Here is a 16,249-nt window from a genome sequence, read left to right on the forward strand (position 1 = left end):
TATTAAACAATGCTACTATCGTCCGCAGTAAGCTAACGAGTTAACACTCTGCTCTGACAACGGTAACTACAGTGCATTAAACTATTAATTTCATTCACTTCATTGCATTGACGTTATTGTACCTCCTAGTCTTCTTCACGTCCTTTTCATTCCTTCTTTTCCTTCCCTGGGTGCGGGATGGTTTTAGTCTTTTGGACCTGGTGATTCGATCTGCTACAATATCAATGATCTTTGGATCTCGGTCCGGTCAGATTCAGGCAACTCGCCTCTAGACCCCGTGGATGATGGCGCCCTTAGCATTCGCCTATACAGCCTAAGCCAAGCGCCGGTTCTGCGTTACCACATAAGCATGTGCGCAGGACAGAGATATGAACGAACGAACGACGAACGAACGAACGAAGCCAATTTCCCAAAGATTCGATGGAACCCTTTCAGACCGTGTTCATGGCAGATTTAACAGATGGAAAAGTGCTGGTGTAAAATCAAATCTTCACCTTCATCACATCTACGGCACAGAACACAGATCTGATATTTACTGAAAGGCCGACTTCAGACTGATCGATAAACTGATATATCGACCCAGACTTGGCATATTTCATGGCGACTGAGCCTCAGCGAGGAGTACATCTGTCTCTTTATTATAGATTGGAACACACACAGTCAGAAACAAACAAGCAAGGCCAGAGATGATAAACTGTAACATTTAATGGCATTTTTGTCATAGTTACATAAAAAGTAGCAAAAGTAAGAAAAAAGAAAAATATTGAAATCAGTGTGAATTAAAACTTTAAAAGATATTGTTGAAAAAGAAAGGGAGAACAGAGTCAATGCAGCTACATAATGGGGTAGCAGGCATACTGAGTGATGCCACACTGGTCGTTCTTGTTGCGTGCCATCCGGATGTAGCCCTCTTCACCCCAGTTGCTTCCCCAGCTGCACGAGAAGAGCAAAAAAAGAAGAATATAATTAAAGGGATACAACAAGGTTTTATTTAAATGTGATTTATTAGTAAACATCCATGTAAAGTGAAACAGTGCAAACAAATCAAAACAAAACAAAAAGTTAAATTATTTCGGCTAATAAACAAAATAAAATGAAAATCATGTTACCAAGTACATTCCATTAACAAGCTTTGACAGGCCCGAAAAGAAGTAAGAAGAAAGATTAATCCCACCCCTTCTTCACAACTCAATATTTAATCATGACCAATTTATTTACATTTACTGTACATTTACCTGTATACATATTGTGTATATATATCATAAATATATTTGTTTTTACATATACATACCTACATGTGCACACATATATGTACAGACATACACTCACACACATACAAATATCCAAACATGGCTCATAATATAATATATTTAAAACTTGATTTTTATTCAACCAGGTCAACGAATTGAAAAACAATAAGTCATATGATGAGAATATGGACAGAGGTTGCTCAATCACGAGCTATACCCCATACTAGTAGTTTGGCATACATTATTTTCAGTGTTGAACTATACAAAATAACGGAAAAGTCAGGGATGGGGAGGAAGATAAAAAGGAGCAACACATGAGCTCAGTATGTGTCCATGTAGAAGGTTTTTGTGTCAGTAGAAATATCTCACCTGTTCTTAACCAGCCAGTAGTGTTTTCCATTCAGCGTGCCGTAGCCCACAGCTAACACACCGTGGTTTATGTTCTTGGTGCAATACGCATCATTGTACACTCCTGAAAAAGGCAGAGGTAAAAATGATAGCAATAATAAATTAATGTCATGATAATTATTTTTTTTCTTTAAAAAAAATCAACATTTTACCCAAAAGAGAAGCAGTGTTTTCATCACTGCAGTCAGGTCAGAGGTTAAGAGACTTTCAGGGGGTGTTAACCTGAGCTTTTGGTATAAACATGAAAGATGGATATGTGAGAACGTATATTGTGTACATAATCTTTATTTTATTTTACAACAATAATCTTATATTTTATCTAGTTTCCAGTTTTATCTATGATTCTATGACTCAAGTTAAGATGCCGCCTGTGTGGCTGATGATGTGCAACGTACCCCTCTTGTAGAACTGAAAACCGTATCGCGCGGAGTCCACTGTCACTGAAATGGGTCCGATGGTGGCGAGTGCCTGCTTCAGAGCCCGCTCATCGCCCCGAGGCAGCAAGTAGTACCTGGAGCAGTTTGCAGCACGATAGCGGGAGTTGTAACGGCATTGTGATACCTGCATTAAGAAGACAAACTGGGGTTAAAGTTGATGATTTACACAGGACCTTTTTCTAAATCTAACTGATGTTTTTTTAAAAATGTTTTAAAAAGCACCTCATTAGGAAACCAACAAATTTAAATTATTAAATCCATCTTGTGATCTGATATGACACGAGACTCGAGGCACAACTTTACCAACCAACTTGGGTGATAATTCCCATGTCTGAAAAAATTTAGTATTATACATTTTCTTGGTTGCAGCTTGCAGAGGTGAGTGAGAAAGTAAATTTGACGCATGGAGACGCTCGTCAGTGAGCTTATTACAGATATTTCACATCACACAAAAGAGTTGTTATTTTCGGGCGAATTAGAGGCACAACAGCTCCACAAGGCTGCAGCAGTCTGTCAGATCTGCTCCGAACTGCCCTCCTCCTCCACACAAACATGAACAACAGCGAACCAGTCGAAGCCTGGAGGACAAACAACATTGTCCACTCCCACTAATTTATTGTTGGTCTGAATTTCCCGTATCCTTTTATCCCATTTAATTACTTTTACAAATTTTAATCTTAAAGCAGGATTACCTCATATCACGCTGCAGTTTCTAGCGCTGCAACTGCTAATTATTTTCATTATAGTTTATTTTCAAGTGGTCGATTCATATTTTGTGCTTTAAATGTCAGAAAATAGGGACAAATGTCCATCACAGTTCCTCTTTTCCATGGTAATGTCTTCAAATGTCGTGTTTTGTGACAAACAATCCAAAACTCCAAAGGCTTCCTTGAGCTTCCCACTCAGGGGAACTCAAGATTCAACCTTTATTCATTAATTCTTTTTTTTTTTTTTTTTTATCAAAATCTGCAGCTGTAATGTTTTCATGGTCAAAGTTGACAGTTTTACATCAATGTAAAATAAGACAGGATAGGAGAACTGATTATTTTACTATTTTAGCCCCCATTGTCCCACATCACGCCATCTGCCACAGCTGCCACAATGACATTTTCAACCTTTGGAAGCCCTGGTGTGGTAACTACAATATTACTGACATGTGCTTAACTCCTTCTCCTGAATGAAAAAGCTTTAACAACTGTCTCTAATAGTTCTGCATCAATTTTGGGCCATTTAAAAAGGTTTGGGCTTTTTTCCCTTTGTGATGCATGATGCCTCTCTAGTCCGTTCAAACACCTGTGAGCACCTGTTGGATGTATGTAATCAGTATCTTCCCCGCACACCTGGGTGTGCTTGCTAAATCGAGGGAAAATGATTACTCTCAGCGGTGCTCTGCTGGTGGCTTGTTTACTTAAATGCATCTGCCACAGAAATGAAATGGCTAACTGAGGCCAGAGCACTGCCAAGACTGTTATCATCTGAGAGTAACAGCAACTTCTAATGACATCCTGACACAGTGGATCTTTGAGAATCTGACCTTTTATGATTGTTTTTAATGATTTCCCACATTTGTCTGCCGATCAGATTTTTTTCCCCACATGTCCTAAAAATACTCTCAAGAATCCAAGTTGAATGGATTTAGCCTTCCCCTCCCTTTGATGCATCTTTGAGCAGCAGGATTACACCAGACTCACCTGTCCTGTGTAGGGGTATGAAGCGTCAGAGTCGATACCCTGGTTGTCCATGACATACTGGAAGGCTTTGTGCATCCAGCCACCTTTGCAGCCGAGGTTGCCGTTTTTAGACGAACAGTCCACCAGGTTCTGGGGGCTCAGGTCCACCAGCTTCCCAGTCTTCTTGAATAACTGGCCCTCCAAAGCCCCAACAGCACTGAAAGCCCAGCAGGAACCGCAGTCACCCTGGATACAAATGAGTAGAGTTATCCAAAGTAAAAAAAAACAAGATTTATTTGCTCAAACTTAAATGAAAACATCACATTTCCATGTTTGGCAACACAACATGAGTTTGTAAAGATGGAGCAGTTGGGGTTGAAGTGGTTTTAAAGAAGTCTACTGACTGACTGACTTTATTGTTTGTCAGTTACATTTAAATTGTTGCACAGAACAGAAAGAAATCCAAAATCCAAACTTGCGTGTCTCTGGTTGAATGATACTCATCAGCACAGCACAAGTTTGTAATAAATTGTAAATGTCATTTTTTTTCCTTTCCTCTGCATTGTAACATTTTAAAATTCTATACTTCTAATTTATTTTCACAAGACCTAAATTCAAATTAAATTTCAAATCAGTCATCATGTCCTCAACTTCTTACCACTGACATTTTTCTGTAACCTCAAGAAATGAAGCTGTGAGAACAAAGAATTATGTGATAAACGGCCTTTGTCATAGAAATAATATTTATATATGAGTAGTTGTATAGTTCTTTAAATATCTCAGTTTTGGCAATAAAAATACACTAAATGTAATATTATTTCTTCAGGATGAAGCTTTGAAAGCTGACAAAACATCAGACAAAATATGAAGAATTATAGACAAACACATTAAACATCTAAAGTGAAGTTATTTATTCATAAATAAAGCTAAGGAAACTGTTTAGAAATAGCTGAGATAATTACTCTTCTTCTTTCTGGAGCTAACATATGTTGGTAAGTTATCTCACTCACAGTGTTGACAGAACAAAAGACTTTGCAGTTATGGTGATGACTTCCTGTGCGAACAAGAACTGATTGGATGAATGAGGAACAGGAGGAATTAGGTAAACGAGATTCGTGGGGTGATCACACTGTTGACGGCATCACTGACACACTGCATGTTTCTGCTCTCACCAACACCACCGATAAATCCTGCTGACTTATAAGTCACTGATTGGAAACATTGAGTATACATTAATTCATCTTTTTAACCTGTTTTTTGACTTTGGTGACGTAGCCCTTCTCTCTCCAGTCGATGGTGTCTGGTGCAGGAGGGCTTGATGTTCCAGCAAAGGGAGATGGTGCCCTCTGGATGTCAGTGGGAGGAATGAATGTGGCGAAAGACTGCAGAATCTCCTCTGGTGTCTATAAGGAAGCAGATAACACTTAATGAAATGAGTAGCACTCAGTGGACTATATTTACTGAGCAGGGTTGTAAATACAGCTTTAAAGGTCTTGTGACAGGAGTCTATTTTGCCGATTAGACTGAAATTCATCATCTATTGACTAAAGAATCATTTCCATCATTGATCAATCTGCCTGTTGTCTTCTTGATAAATAAAACCAATGCCTGGCAAGCAAGCCCCTGCTTATGTCCCGGGTCAGAAGGTTTGGCCCCCCATACCAAGGATCTCCCCCTCCAAACTGACTCATGTAAGTTGGCATTGGTCCTTTTGAGATTGTAAGCATCATTAACCCTGCCGTGGCTTGGTTCAAACTCCCTCTGGCACTCAAGGTGCACCCCTCCTCCTGTAGCTTCTTAAGCCTATGTCTTCCAGCCCATTGAGCCTTCCAGCTGAGCCCCCTCCACCCACCTAGCTTTTGGCCATCCAGTCTACAGTATTTGTTGCCGGGGCAGGTGTTCCCAGACCCTGTTGGACTGGGACAGTTACGGTCCAGAGGAGTCCTCAAGGATTTCTCGCTCTTTTATTGTGGACACCCTGCTCAGCGACCTCTACCTTGAGTTTCCCGATAAATCGGGAAGGGCACCTGTAGGTGCCCGTTAGGTCAGGGGTACTGTCACAGTGCTACCTGTGTGTGTCTGTATCTTTGGGAGTGGTGGTGGCGGAGAGGCGCACCTACAAGTCATCTACTCATCATCCTCTGCTATTTAATCGTGGTCTCATCTCTACTCTGGTGCCAGATTGTTCCACCACGTATGGTGATAATATCAGCAATGCAAGCTATTGTCTTTAACTTCTTTGTAGCATCAAGACATATAACTTCTATATAGCTCTCTGTGTTATGGATATGTTATTTCCCAGCATGAGTTTTCGTATCACGTTTGTAGTTTGTTTGCTTTGTGTGCGGAACCTCCAGCACCTCTCTGTTTTATGTCCTGCTCCACTGATGTACCTGAGTTCCTCCCACTCTGTCCCCGGACAACTCTGCCTGCCTGCTGACCTGTCCATCTCATCTGCTATTTCCCTCCACGAACTCTGTTGATAGTAAAAGTTAACCTGAAACTCCCTAATAATGTTGCACGAAGCACTACATATGGTGAGGTAATGCAATGTTTTTTTTAAAAAACTCATTAGGAGCAATATTAATTTCAGCATAATTTAGCTAGTGCTATAATTTTAGACTCAAATCTTGAACTCTTTAGCCAAAAGTTTTTACATTTAACTCTTTTCGTCTACGACAGGAGTACGCTTTGATTTGTACTATTTTCACTTAAATTGTAGTGTGGTGGGAATTCATTTTTCAATCAAATGTATATACATTTGATTAACCAAAATGTTTTAGGTTATTAACTGCGACTTTGAGCAATTTGCTATTGCAGCTGTCGATTCAAGTTTAAAGAGCTCTGTTGAAATTGTAAGAATTTCAGTTCAGCATTTGAATATCCCATTATCGATACATTTTAGTCAAGCTGTCTGAATTTCATGACGATTTAAGTGTTCCTCGTGTTAATCACAGCATGCCACTGGCCCTGTGATACATAGAAGTTTATATGTGGCTGAGCCTGTTACTGCCTTGCATTTCAACATTAATAAGAGGTTTAGCTGGAGATAGAGCAACAGCATGCTAACAGCCTTGTGAAACAGAAGTTTTCTACTTAGCTGTTTCTACCACGTGTAGCATACATCTGCCACCAGATTGTGCCATAGCCACCCCTCCTCCACAGGAAGTATTCAGTAAATCTTCTTGCACTCAACTCCTTTCCTCATTGTCTGTTTTTGGGTCCTGCCTGATACAACACAGTGTTACATGTTATTTATCTTCTGTCTTCATTAGACACAATATGACTCTGGGATTGACAGGATTTACATGAACGTATTTACATTGTGACAGTAGATTTCTGAAAATACATTTTAATGTTTAAAACTACTAAAAGCAAAAGTTCAGCTTTCCTCAGGGAGTCAGATTTGGCATAGGGACAGTTATCAATGCAATATAGCATATATACACTTCAAAAGCAACTGATATTTCTATTATGCCAAAGATTGACTAATTCGACAAACTGGATCACATGGTGATACATTAATGTATGAACCAAATCAACCACTATCTGTATTGCAGCAGCCATCAGATATTGCTGAGATAAATGCAACACATTTTGAAATGTACTGGGTGTTTCACCTATTTTAGGCTGAAAAGCATTTGTTCTCTTAACAACAAACCATTAAGGTCAAGGTCAAGTCAAATTACTAAATGTAGGCTGCTCTCTATTTGCTGAACTTTGTGCTCTTTTCTCTTGTTTAGTGTGAGGAATAAAACTTTATTCAGCTTCAAAATTAAAAATGTATTCAGTTTCATAGAAAACATCGCTTAACAATTTGACCATCAGAAAAGTGCTGAACTGAACAACAACAAAAGGTGACACAATCGAGAGAAACAATTATGATTTTTTAAGGACTCTGCATCGACAGGAATGGAGGAGCTCCCATTGCCCAGTGTCTTTTTCCCAGTATGTATTTTCGTCTTACGTTTGTACTTTGTTTGCTTTGTGTGCAGAACCTCCAGAGCCTCTCTGTTTTCCTTCCTGCTCCACTGGTGTACCTGAGTTCCTCCCACTCTGTCCCCGGACAACTCTGTCCCGGACAACTCTGCCTGCCTACCTGTCTGCAGGCCTGCCCAACTCATCTGCTATATCCCTCCACAAAGTTGCAAAATAAATTCCTTTACTCCCTGACTCCAGCCTCCAATCTCTGCATTTGGGTCTAGAGAAAACCCCCAACAGAACACTGTGGACTGGCCAACATTTCAAAGTTTTGATCCTTTTATATAGTCTTTTGGAGGCCTACTGTCATTTTTAAAAAAAATACAACTATCACCTAAACAAGAAAATCAAAACTCAGCCTTTTGTAATGTTACATCAATTTTTGGAGCTCCTAGGTTATAAAAGATGCATTTTTTTAAAATGACTACTGGAAACTTATTTATTCAACATCACATTTAACTAACTGGCATTCTGCTGTTATTATTACAGACTTTATGTTTTAGTGAGTATTGTATTGTCAGCCACACCTTTCATATCCATAACAAATTTGCATCACAGAGCCTCTGAGGCCTCTTGCAACCTTGTCATTATTGTAGCATGTATAAAAATGAGCCGGACTATATTTCATAGTGATTAGTTGTTGAGCTTCAAAGTTCAAACTAGTCATGATGCATCTGGTTCGTATCCTTCTGACCCTTGGCTGTCATTAAATTCATGGTGATTAGTGAATAAAAGTGATAATCATGAATCAATTTTAACCTTTTTTCCCCCTTCAGTTTAAACCAGTAAACGAGTGTCTCACCAGGTCTCCCATGTGGTTCATGCCCAGTTCGTACGTGTGAAGTCCCATTGAAGCCTCCAGGTTGTGTTTGGTAATGAGCATCAGATTCTCCTCCCACAATTCCCTGCGGCTCACTTCCTCCACCTCCAAGACGTACAGAGAGAAAGCACATGAGGTCAAATACTGTATAAGTTAATGATACATATTACATGTGGATTTTAAGGCCAACAAACAGAAAACTCGTCAGACATACCTCATTTTGGTACGTCTTCTTGTGAGTCTTCTTCCACAGATCCCACTGGGAGTCCAGCCTGCTGTCAAACATGGCCGCTGCCCCAAGACACAGGGCGAAGAATAGGACGCTCCCCAACATCAGACCTATAAACACAGAGACACAGATGAGTGAACACATTAGATGACCTTTTAGATGAGTTGGCTGCCATTACTGTTACAATATCTCTGCTTTTACTCGAGTATGACTTTAGGTACTTTTTTTATACTTGAGCTTTAGACTTTTCAGTGACTAACAGGAGACACATTGAGTATTCAGCAGAAGAAAATGACCTTGATGTGTTAATTTTATTCATAATACTAATTTTTATAAAAAATAAGGACATGAAATAACTCAGGCCCATAGTGAATGTTTTTTAAGGGGTATACTGTTGCAGAAATAAAACCGACAGTGCATCCTTTAAAACATCTTAGATAATTAGCAGATTAGGTGTTGAAATAGATAATGACATTAATAAGTCTAGAGTTATAAGTACATTATATTTGTCTTCCACAAAGACCCCAACTGCAGCCTGAACACAAAAGACATGTCAAGGCACTGATAAATTGATTCTGCTTCTTACAGATGTCTCAACTCATCAGAATATTTTTTGACTAAAACTGAGTATTTAATTATGTTGCTGAACTTGCCTTGTTGTTTCGGTGTCATTGCTCCTTCTGTGTTGAACTCACCTTGACTCTGTGTTCCTGCTTTATTTTAAAGAAGGAAACATGTGATCTGTTCTCTTCCTCTTTTGAAACTGAAATCAGCATCATGTTGCTAATGTTTTCACAATCACCAGCAGCAACTGCACCATATAAGTCTCTTATATGAATAATATGGAGGCAGAGGTTATTTATGTCTCTACTATTACAGCCTAAAACTGTACCAGAGAATCATAACTAGCCTTCAGAGAATAAGGAGGAGGGTGTCTTGTCAGTTGTCTCTGTAGATTTTACTTTTGTAAATTTGCTGGCAGAAAGTTACTTTTGATACTTAAAAATATATAAAGATTCTTTCTTAGCAAGGACAAGAGGAGAAGGACATGAGTGAAGTAGATGAACAATAACATGAATAAGATCAAATATGAGGATATAAAGAACTTTATAAATGAGAACGATAACTCATATCAAAAGACTTTTTATCAAGTACTACTCCTATGGGTGACCTCTACCAAAGTCGTATTTTAATGATATCTTTACCTTTACTCAAGAATGACATGTAGGTAGGTTTTATACCACTACCTAACAGTCTTATTATTTGATGTGCTTTAATATTTAATAAATGTTGTGATGATAGTGAGATATTCTGTGTGTTGGGGGAAAAAAGAAGTTAAAAACATTGCTTTATTGAGGAGAATGCCTATGTTCAATAATTTGAGGGCAAGCGCCTTAATAAATTTAGTTATTTCAGGTAAGATGGTGCTGTCAGGTCAGGAAGGTCACTTCACAAGTGTCAGGGGATCTCTACTGAAAAGTCTTGGAGTGGGCAGTTGTAGAGAATGTGGTTCTGGCCCAAAGTAGAGATCAAGAGGTAGTTTGACCTGTCATGAGGCTGGACGGGAGGCCAGGAGGTCAACGTGTTTTATGGCAGGCTGCCAGATGTTGTTGAGGTCTGTCGAACACAATGTGTTGGATGGAGTGAGAGTGATATAAGTGTGATATAAACTGTGAAATCTCTATATTGTGTTTATAGCCCTGAACATACAAAGTATGTGTAAGATTGTATTATATTTTTTGCTTTGTACCACATGCTAACACTATACAATAACTCTACTGTGTCCATGCCATGCAGCATGACACTTTGAACCCTAGCCACCATTTATCTTCTGTTCTGTATATGGTGCCCAGTGTGAGGCAACACAATGTTTTTTTTATTTCATAAATGAGCAATACTAATTTCAGCATAATTTGGACAGTGCTATAATTTGAGATTCAAATCTTGAACTCTTTAGCCAAGGTTTTTACATTCAACTCTACTAATCTACTACAGGAGTAGACGTTGATTTGTACTTTTTTACTTAAATTTTAGTGTGCAGAGAATTCATGTGTATACACATTTGATTAACAAAAATGTTTTAGGTTATAAACTGCCACTTTGAGCAATTTACTATTGCAGCTGTCGATTCAAGTTGAAAGAGCTCTGTTGAAATTGTAAGAATTTCAGTTCAGCATTTGAATGTCCCATAATCGATACATTTTAGTCAAGCTGTCTTTGATGACGATTTAAGTGTTCCTCGTGTTAATCACAGCATGCCACTGGCCCTGTGATACATAGAAATGTATATGTGGCTGTTACTGCCTTGCATTTCAACCTTAATAAGAAGTTCAGCTGGAGATAGAGCAACAGCATGCTAACAGCCCTGTGAAGCAGAAGTTTTGTAATTGTTTCTACCATGTCTTTCTGCCTGACTTCAACTTTAAGAGACAATCCGTTTGACTGTAACTACCATGCATTCCAGTTAGTGAATGTTGAAAGTTTGGTAAGCTAAGTAACACTTGTAGACCTGTGTTTATCTTTATTGATCCCAATCTGTGTGCCTACAAGAGCCACTAGATTGTGCCATAGCCACCCCTCCTCCACAGGAAGTATTCAATAAATCTTCTTGCACTCAACTCCCTGCCTTGTTGTCCGCTTTTGGGTCCTGCCTGATACAACACAGTGTTACATGTTATTTATCTTCCGTCTTCATTAGACACATTATGACTCTAGGATTGACGGGATTTACATGAACGTTATTTACATTGTTACAGTAGATTCCTGAACATACAGTTTGATGTTTAAAACTATGAAAAGCAAAGTTTATCTTTCCTCAGGGAGTCAGATTTGGCATAGGGACAATTGTCACTGCTACATAGCATATATATACTTAGAGAGCAACTGATTTTACTATTATGCCAAAAATTGATTAATTCGACAAACTGGATCGCATGGTGATACATTAATGTATGAACCAAATCAACCACTATCTGTATTGCAGCAGGCAGATATTACTGAGATAAATGCAACACATTTAGAAATTTACTGGATGTGTCACTTTCACACTGTCCTATTTTAGGCTGAAAAGCATTTGTCCACTGTTCAAGTCAAGGTCAATGTCAAGGTCAAATTACTACATGTTGGCTGCTCTCTATTTGCTGAACTTTGTGCTTTTTTCTCCTGTTTAGTGTGGGGAATAAAACGTATGCATTCAGCTTCAAATTTAAAACTTTATTCAGTTTCATAGAAAACATCAGTTTACAATTTGATCATCAGAAAAGTGCTGAACTGAACAACAACAAAAGGTGAGGCAATCAAGAGAAACAACAATTATGATTTTTTTAAGGAATCGACATAAAAACTCGGCATCGACAGGAAAGGAGGAGCTCCCATTGCCCAGCAATGTTTCCTGTTGCACTGAACTAAAACTGTTAGTTTTCACATAAACTGTATTAGAAAACAATAAGATTCATAGGGAATGAAACTGTCATCAACTACCTGCAATATACTGTGAAATGTGAACCGGAGTCCTTGTATGTGATACACTTGGCCAATAAAGTTGAAATGCTGGTTGGTGTGTTTAACTCTGGAACCAAACCAGCCTGTGCTCTTGCTTAGCGTTATGTGCTCTGTGGCCTGGAGGTCCTAAAAAATGTGTTTCTTCATGGACACAACCACAGTGGAGATCTGCTGGTTTGGAGATAAAACTATGAAGACTGGAAGGGTGTAAAGTGCATCAAACAACTTAAGATAACCAAACCTCCTTATCAGAGTCGCTTGAGGAGGTTCACTCCAAAAACACCAGTCTGAATTTTTTTTTCTTATGCTGTAAATCAAAAATATGTGTGCCGTGTAAACAAAGTAAAATCACTGATATTTGTAGTGGTTTCTGAAATTGCTGGAAAGAACATTTCTGTGTGTAGTAGTCTAAGCAAAGCCCCTTCGTCATCCCTATCTTCCTCCGAGCTTCACACTTCACATGATTGGGTAGCTGGCGAGGTTGGCGATGCCGCAGAGGTTGCCACGGTTGCGTGCCATCAGGATGTAAACTTGTCTGCCCCAGTTCTCGCTCCAGCTGTCAGGGGAAAGAATACAAGTTGATGAAGACGTCAGAGTAAGAAAGACATGTGAGTTGTTGAATATCTCCAGGAGTCAAACAGCACTTCAGCTCATCAGTTTTCACCGACATGGCGGACAGAAGTAATCAAATCAACGCTACGCCAACAAACAATCTTGCGGTTTCATTTTAACCTCATGAGCCACCGGATGCCATTCGGACAGGTGATGTGACCCACCTGTTCTTGACGATCCAGTACTTCTTCCTCTTGACGCTGACTCCATAACCCACTGCCAGCACGGCGTGATTGATGTCGTCTTTGTTACAGTTGGGGTCGTAGTAAACACCTGGGCACATGACAGACAGGAAGAGTGAGATACATCAGTGAACCAACATATGCACTTGATGTGACTTCAGGGTGCGGCATGATCAAGGACATATCCATAAGTTTAATTTCCCAGGTCAATCCAGTTTTAAAGCCAGCAGACATGTTTGAAGTTGTAATCCATAAAGTTTTAAAGAAATCAAACATTTTTTATGTGATTTTTTCGGGCAGTCTCCAACTGCTCACTTGCGCGGTATGAAAATCAGGTCATTAACATGTAATGTGATTTAGTGAAAGTTTTACATCATGTCAGAGCCGTATTAACTTCCTGCTAATGCAAACATGCTGCAGCTGCTACTGTGAACATTTTGGTCATCATGGTTGGAGCCACCATGATCATTCATCAAAAAGTTTTTTTTTTTTTTTTTTTGTCAGTGGATCAGTTTGAGATCTGTCAGGGAGAAATGGAACAAAAGGTGATCTGTTAGCTGAGGTGCTGCAGGGGACGGGCTGCACACCGTGTCATCAGGTATACCATTGAAACCTGAAGGATCACAGCTTCAAGAATATTGGCCCTAAGAATACTTGGACCATCAATAGAACAGTAGAATACAACTCAAGTTTCAAAAGTGAGTTAAAATAATATGTTCATCAAAATCATAAATAATGATGAATCTGCAAATTTAGTGCCACGTCTGAGCAGTGTTACTGACCTTTGCTGTAGAACTGGAAGCTGCTCTGCGTGGCGTCGATGCCCACAAATACCGGACCTACTTTATACAGCGCCACAGCCAGCGCGTGCTCATTGCCCTCTGGGATCTCCTTGTAGCCTCTGCACTCAGCTGCCATGCCTGATGAATTGTAGCTGCTGCTGGTCAGCTGGTCCTGCACACGAGACAAAGAAGGAGAAAAATCCGTTTTAGATTACTGTATTTTCTCTTCTCTCTGGGGAAAAAAAAAAAAAAAAAAAAAAATTCACAGTCCTAAAGTGCAGTGCTTGAAATGGAAGGAATTCAAATTCCATAAATCAATGAAATGGTCTGGGAGTCAACAACAACAACTATAGATAAAAATATGAACAGAACTGCTTTTTCATGTTGCCCAACAAATGTATAAATATATTTTAGTCATTAGAGTAGACGAGGACATATTGGGGAGTTTAGTGTCTGAATTTCTACTGACCCAAAGTGTCAAAACACTTGGCTGAAACTGGCTCTGCTTGTGGTTTGTGTCGACAGAACAGCATGTCACAACAATAACAGAAAAAGAGAAAGTTGGAATGAATGACAGGAAAGACAAATGAAACTTTCTCAATATATTCTAACCTCAGCTCCTCTGGACGCACATGATCGTTTATTGAGATGAGACTGATAGCAAGTCTTCCTTACCGCTCCGGCATACGGGTAAGCCTCCTAAGAGTTGATGCCTCCATTATCCTGCACGTACTTGAAAGCGTTGGTCATGTATCATCCTCTGCAGCCTTGGTTCTCTGAGACGCAATCCGAGCTGAAGGCCCAACAGGAGCCACAGGAACCCTGTCAGGAGTGAAGGAAGGGGTTTAGTTTGATGATACAGTGTGCACACATCTCTGTCAAAGCCTTCCTGATAACAGTGAGAAGAAACTGAGACTGAAAGACAGAAATTATGAACAGACATGCATGAAAAACTCAATTGTTCATAGTTTAGAAGTTGCACATGATTGGTTAGGAATAGAATAAGAATAAATATGTACAATGCAAAGGAAGATCTATAAATATAAAGGGAAATCAAACTGATAATAAATGAGAGATGAAAATCAAAAAGCAGTTTAGTTTGTGTCCTCCTCTGTGTGTCCACTAGGGGGCAGACTTGGGGAATTTTGTGTGACATTTCTTGATTGACTTTGTCACGGTTCCATGCAGGAGGTTTGGGCAGTGCAGGCTGGGAGGTGGGTGTACATGTCACACAGTGACACACTGATGCAGTGTTTTAAATTAAGTCAGGATAGACTAGGTTAGAGTCTGGAGTAGGTGGAAATGCCACCTTAACAGCATTTAAAGCAGAATAAACCAACCTGGGGCTTGCAGGATGAAGTTTGGCTGCCATAAGGTTCAATTCGGCCTACCTGATATAAATCAACATTTATTCTGCTCTATTTATGCTCTTTATATATGTAGTGTCCCTAATTATTATTTTCTGTAATTCGAGCAGGGCAGGCAGGGTGCAGAAGTCAGACAAGTTGGGATCCTGGTAACCATTTTTTATCTTACCCACACAACACAACACAACACAACACAACACACAAGCGACGTGCGGTCAGGAGAGGCAGGGGAGGCAGAGCCTCATCTGTCATCATGGAAAAAATAAAATATATAATAAACACATACATTAAATAGTTATATTTTTTTGAATGGTTTGAACAACAAACTAATTTTCCATTCAACTTAAACAATTTGGATTGTTTTTTTATTAAAAATCGCTGAATTTTTGCATTTCCATTCAAATGCGAGGAAGAGACGCAAGATGAGACAGCAGTAAGCTGAGCCTCACCTTTGATTGTGCAATCCCTCACAAACTGTGCTCTGCCATGCAATGAGAGCATGTCACTGTCTCTCTGTATGTCGCCAATCAAATGTTTCAAACACTTTTAATATATGCCCCCCTGACTTTCCATAGTTTAGCTGATGTATACAATATATGTGTGTAACCTGTTTCGTGAGCACAGCAATCTTACTACTAGTTCTCTTGCCTCAAGGTGGGGGGCACTCGTGATCCCAGAAATTCTTATGCTACTCCGCAGGTGCAGAGTAAGTGACAGAGAGCCAGCAACAATCTTAGAGTCCCTGGTTACAATTAGCGAGTCAAGTGCAGTGATCTTTTTTTTCCCCTCTCGACCGTCTGGTTTAACATTTTATATCCAAGCTCAAACAATTTTCTAAAATGGACTTTCAATCAAAACAGGAGGTAACAAAGGACTTGAGGACAAAGTACAGACATTTTGGTCCAGAAGGATCGGCGCATGGATTTCATTTATAAAAAAGGGAAGACCATAATAACGCCTTTTTAAATGAAATGTGCTTCACGTGGGGTACAGTTGGTATGTGTAAAGAA

At 39.4% G+C, this 16,249-nt stretch overlaps 1 protein-coding gene across 1 annotated transcript; it reads right to left on the minus strand.

Moving 5' to 3' along the window:
* Positions 1–622: 622 nt before the first annotated feature.
* On the minus strand, positions 623–9,498 carry LOC115567957 (cathepsin L1). Its single transcript, XM_030394918.1, has 8 exons — positions 9,449–9,498; positions 8,781–8,905; positions 8,549–8,671; positions 5,016–5,168; positions 3,787–4,011; positions 2,054–2,219; positions 1,620–1,722; positions 623–933 (listed from the first exon to the last, which is right to left on the minus strand). The coding sequence occupies exons 1-8, from the start codon at positions 9,465–9,467 to the stop codon at positions 834–836; spliced, it is 1,014 nt and encodes a 337-aa protein (XP_030250778.1). The 5' UTR covers positions 9,468–9,498; the 3' UTR covers positions 623–833.
* Positions 9,499–16,249: the final 6,751 nt, after the last annotated feature.

This window comes from Sparus aurata, chromosome 17, assembly GCF_900880675.1.
Source record: "Sparus aurata chromosome 17, fSpaAur1.1, whole genome shotgun sequence".
Classification (NCBI taxonomy): domain Eukaryota; kingdom Metazoa; phylum Chordata; class Actinopteri; order Spariformes; family Sparidae; genus Sparus; species Sparus aurata.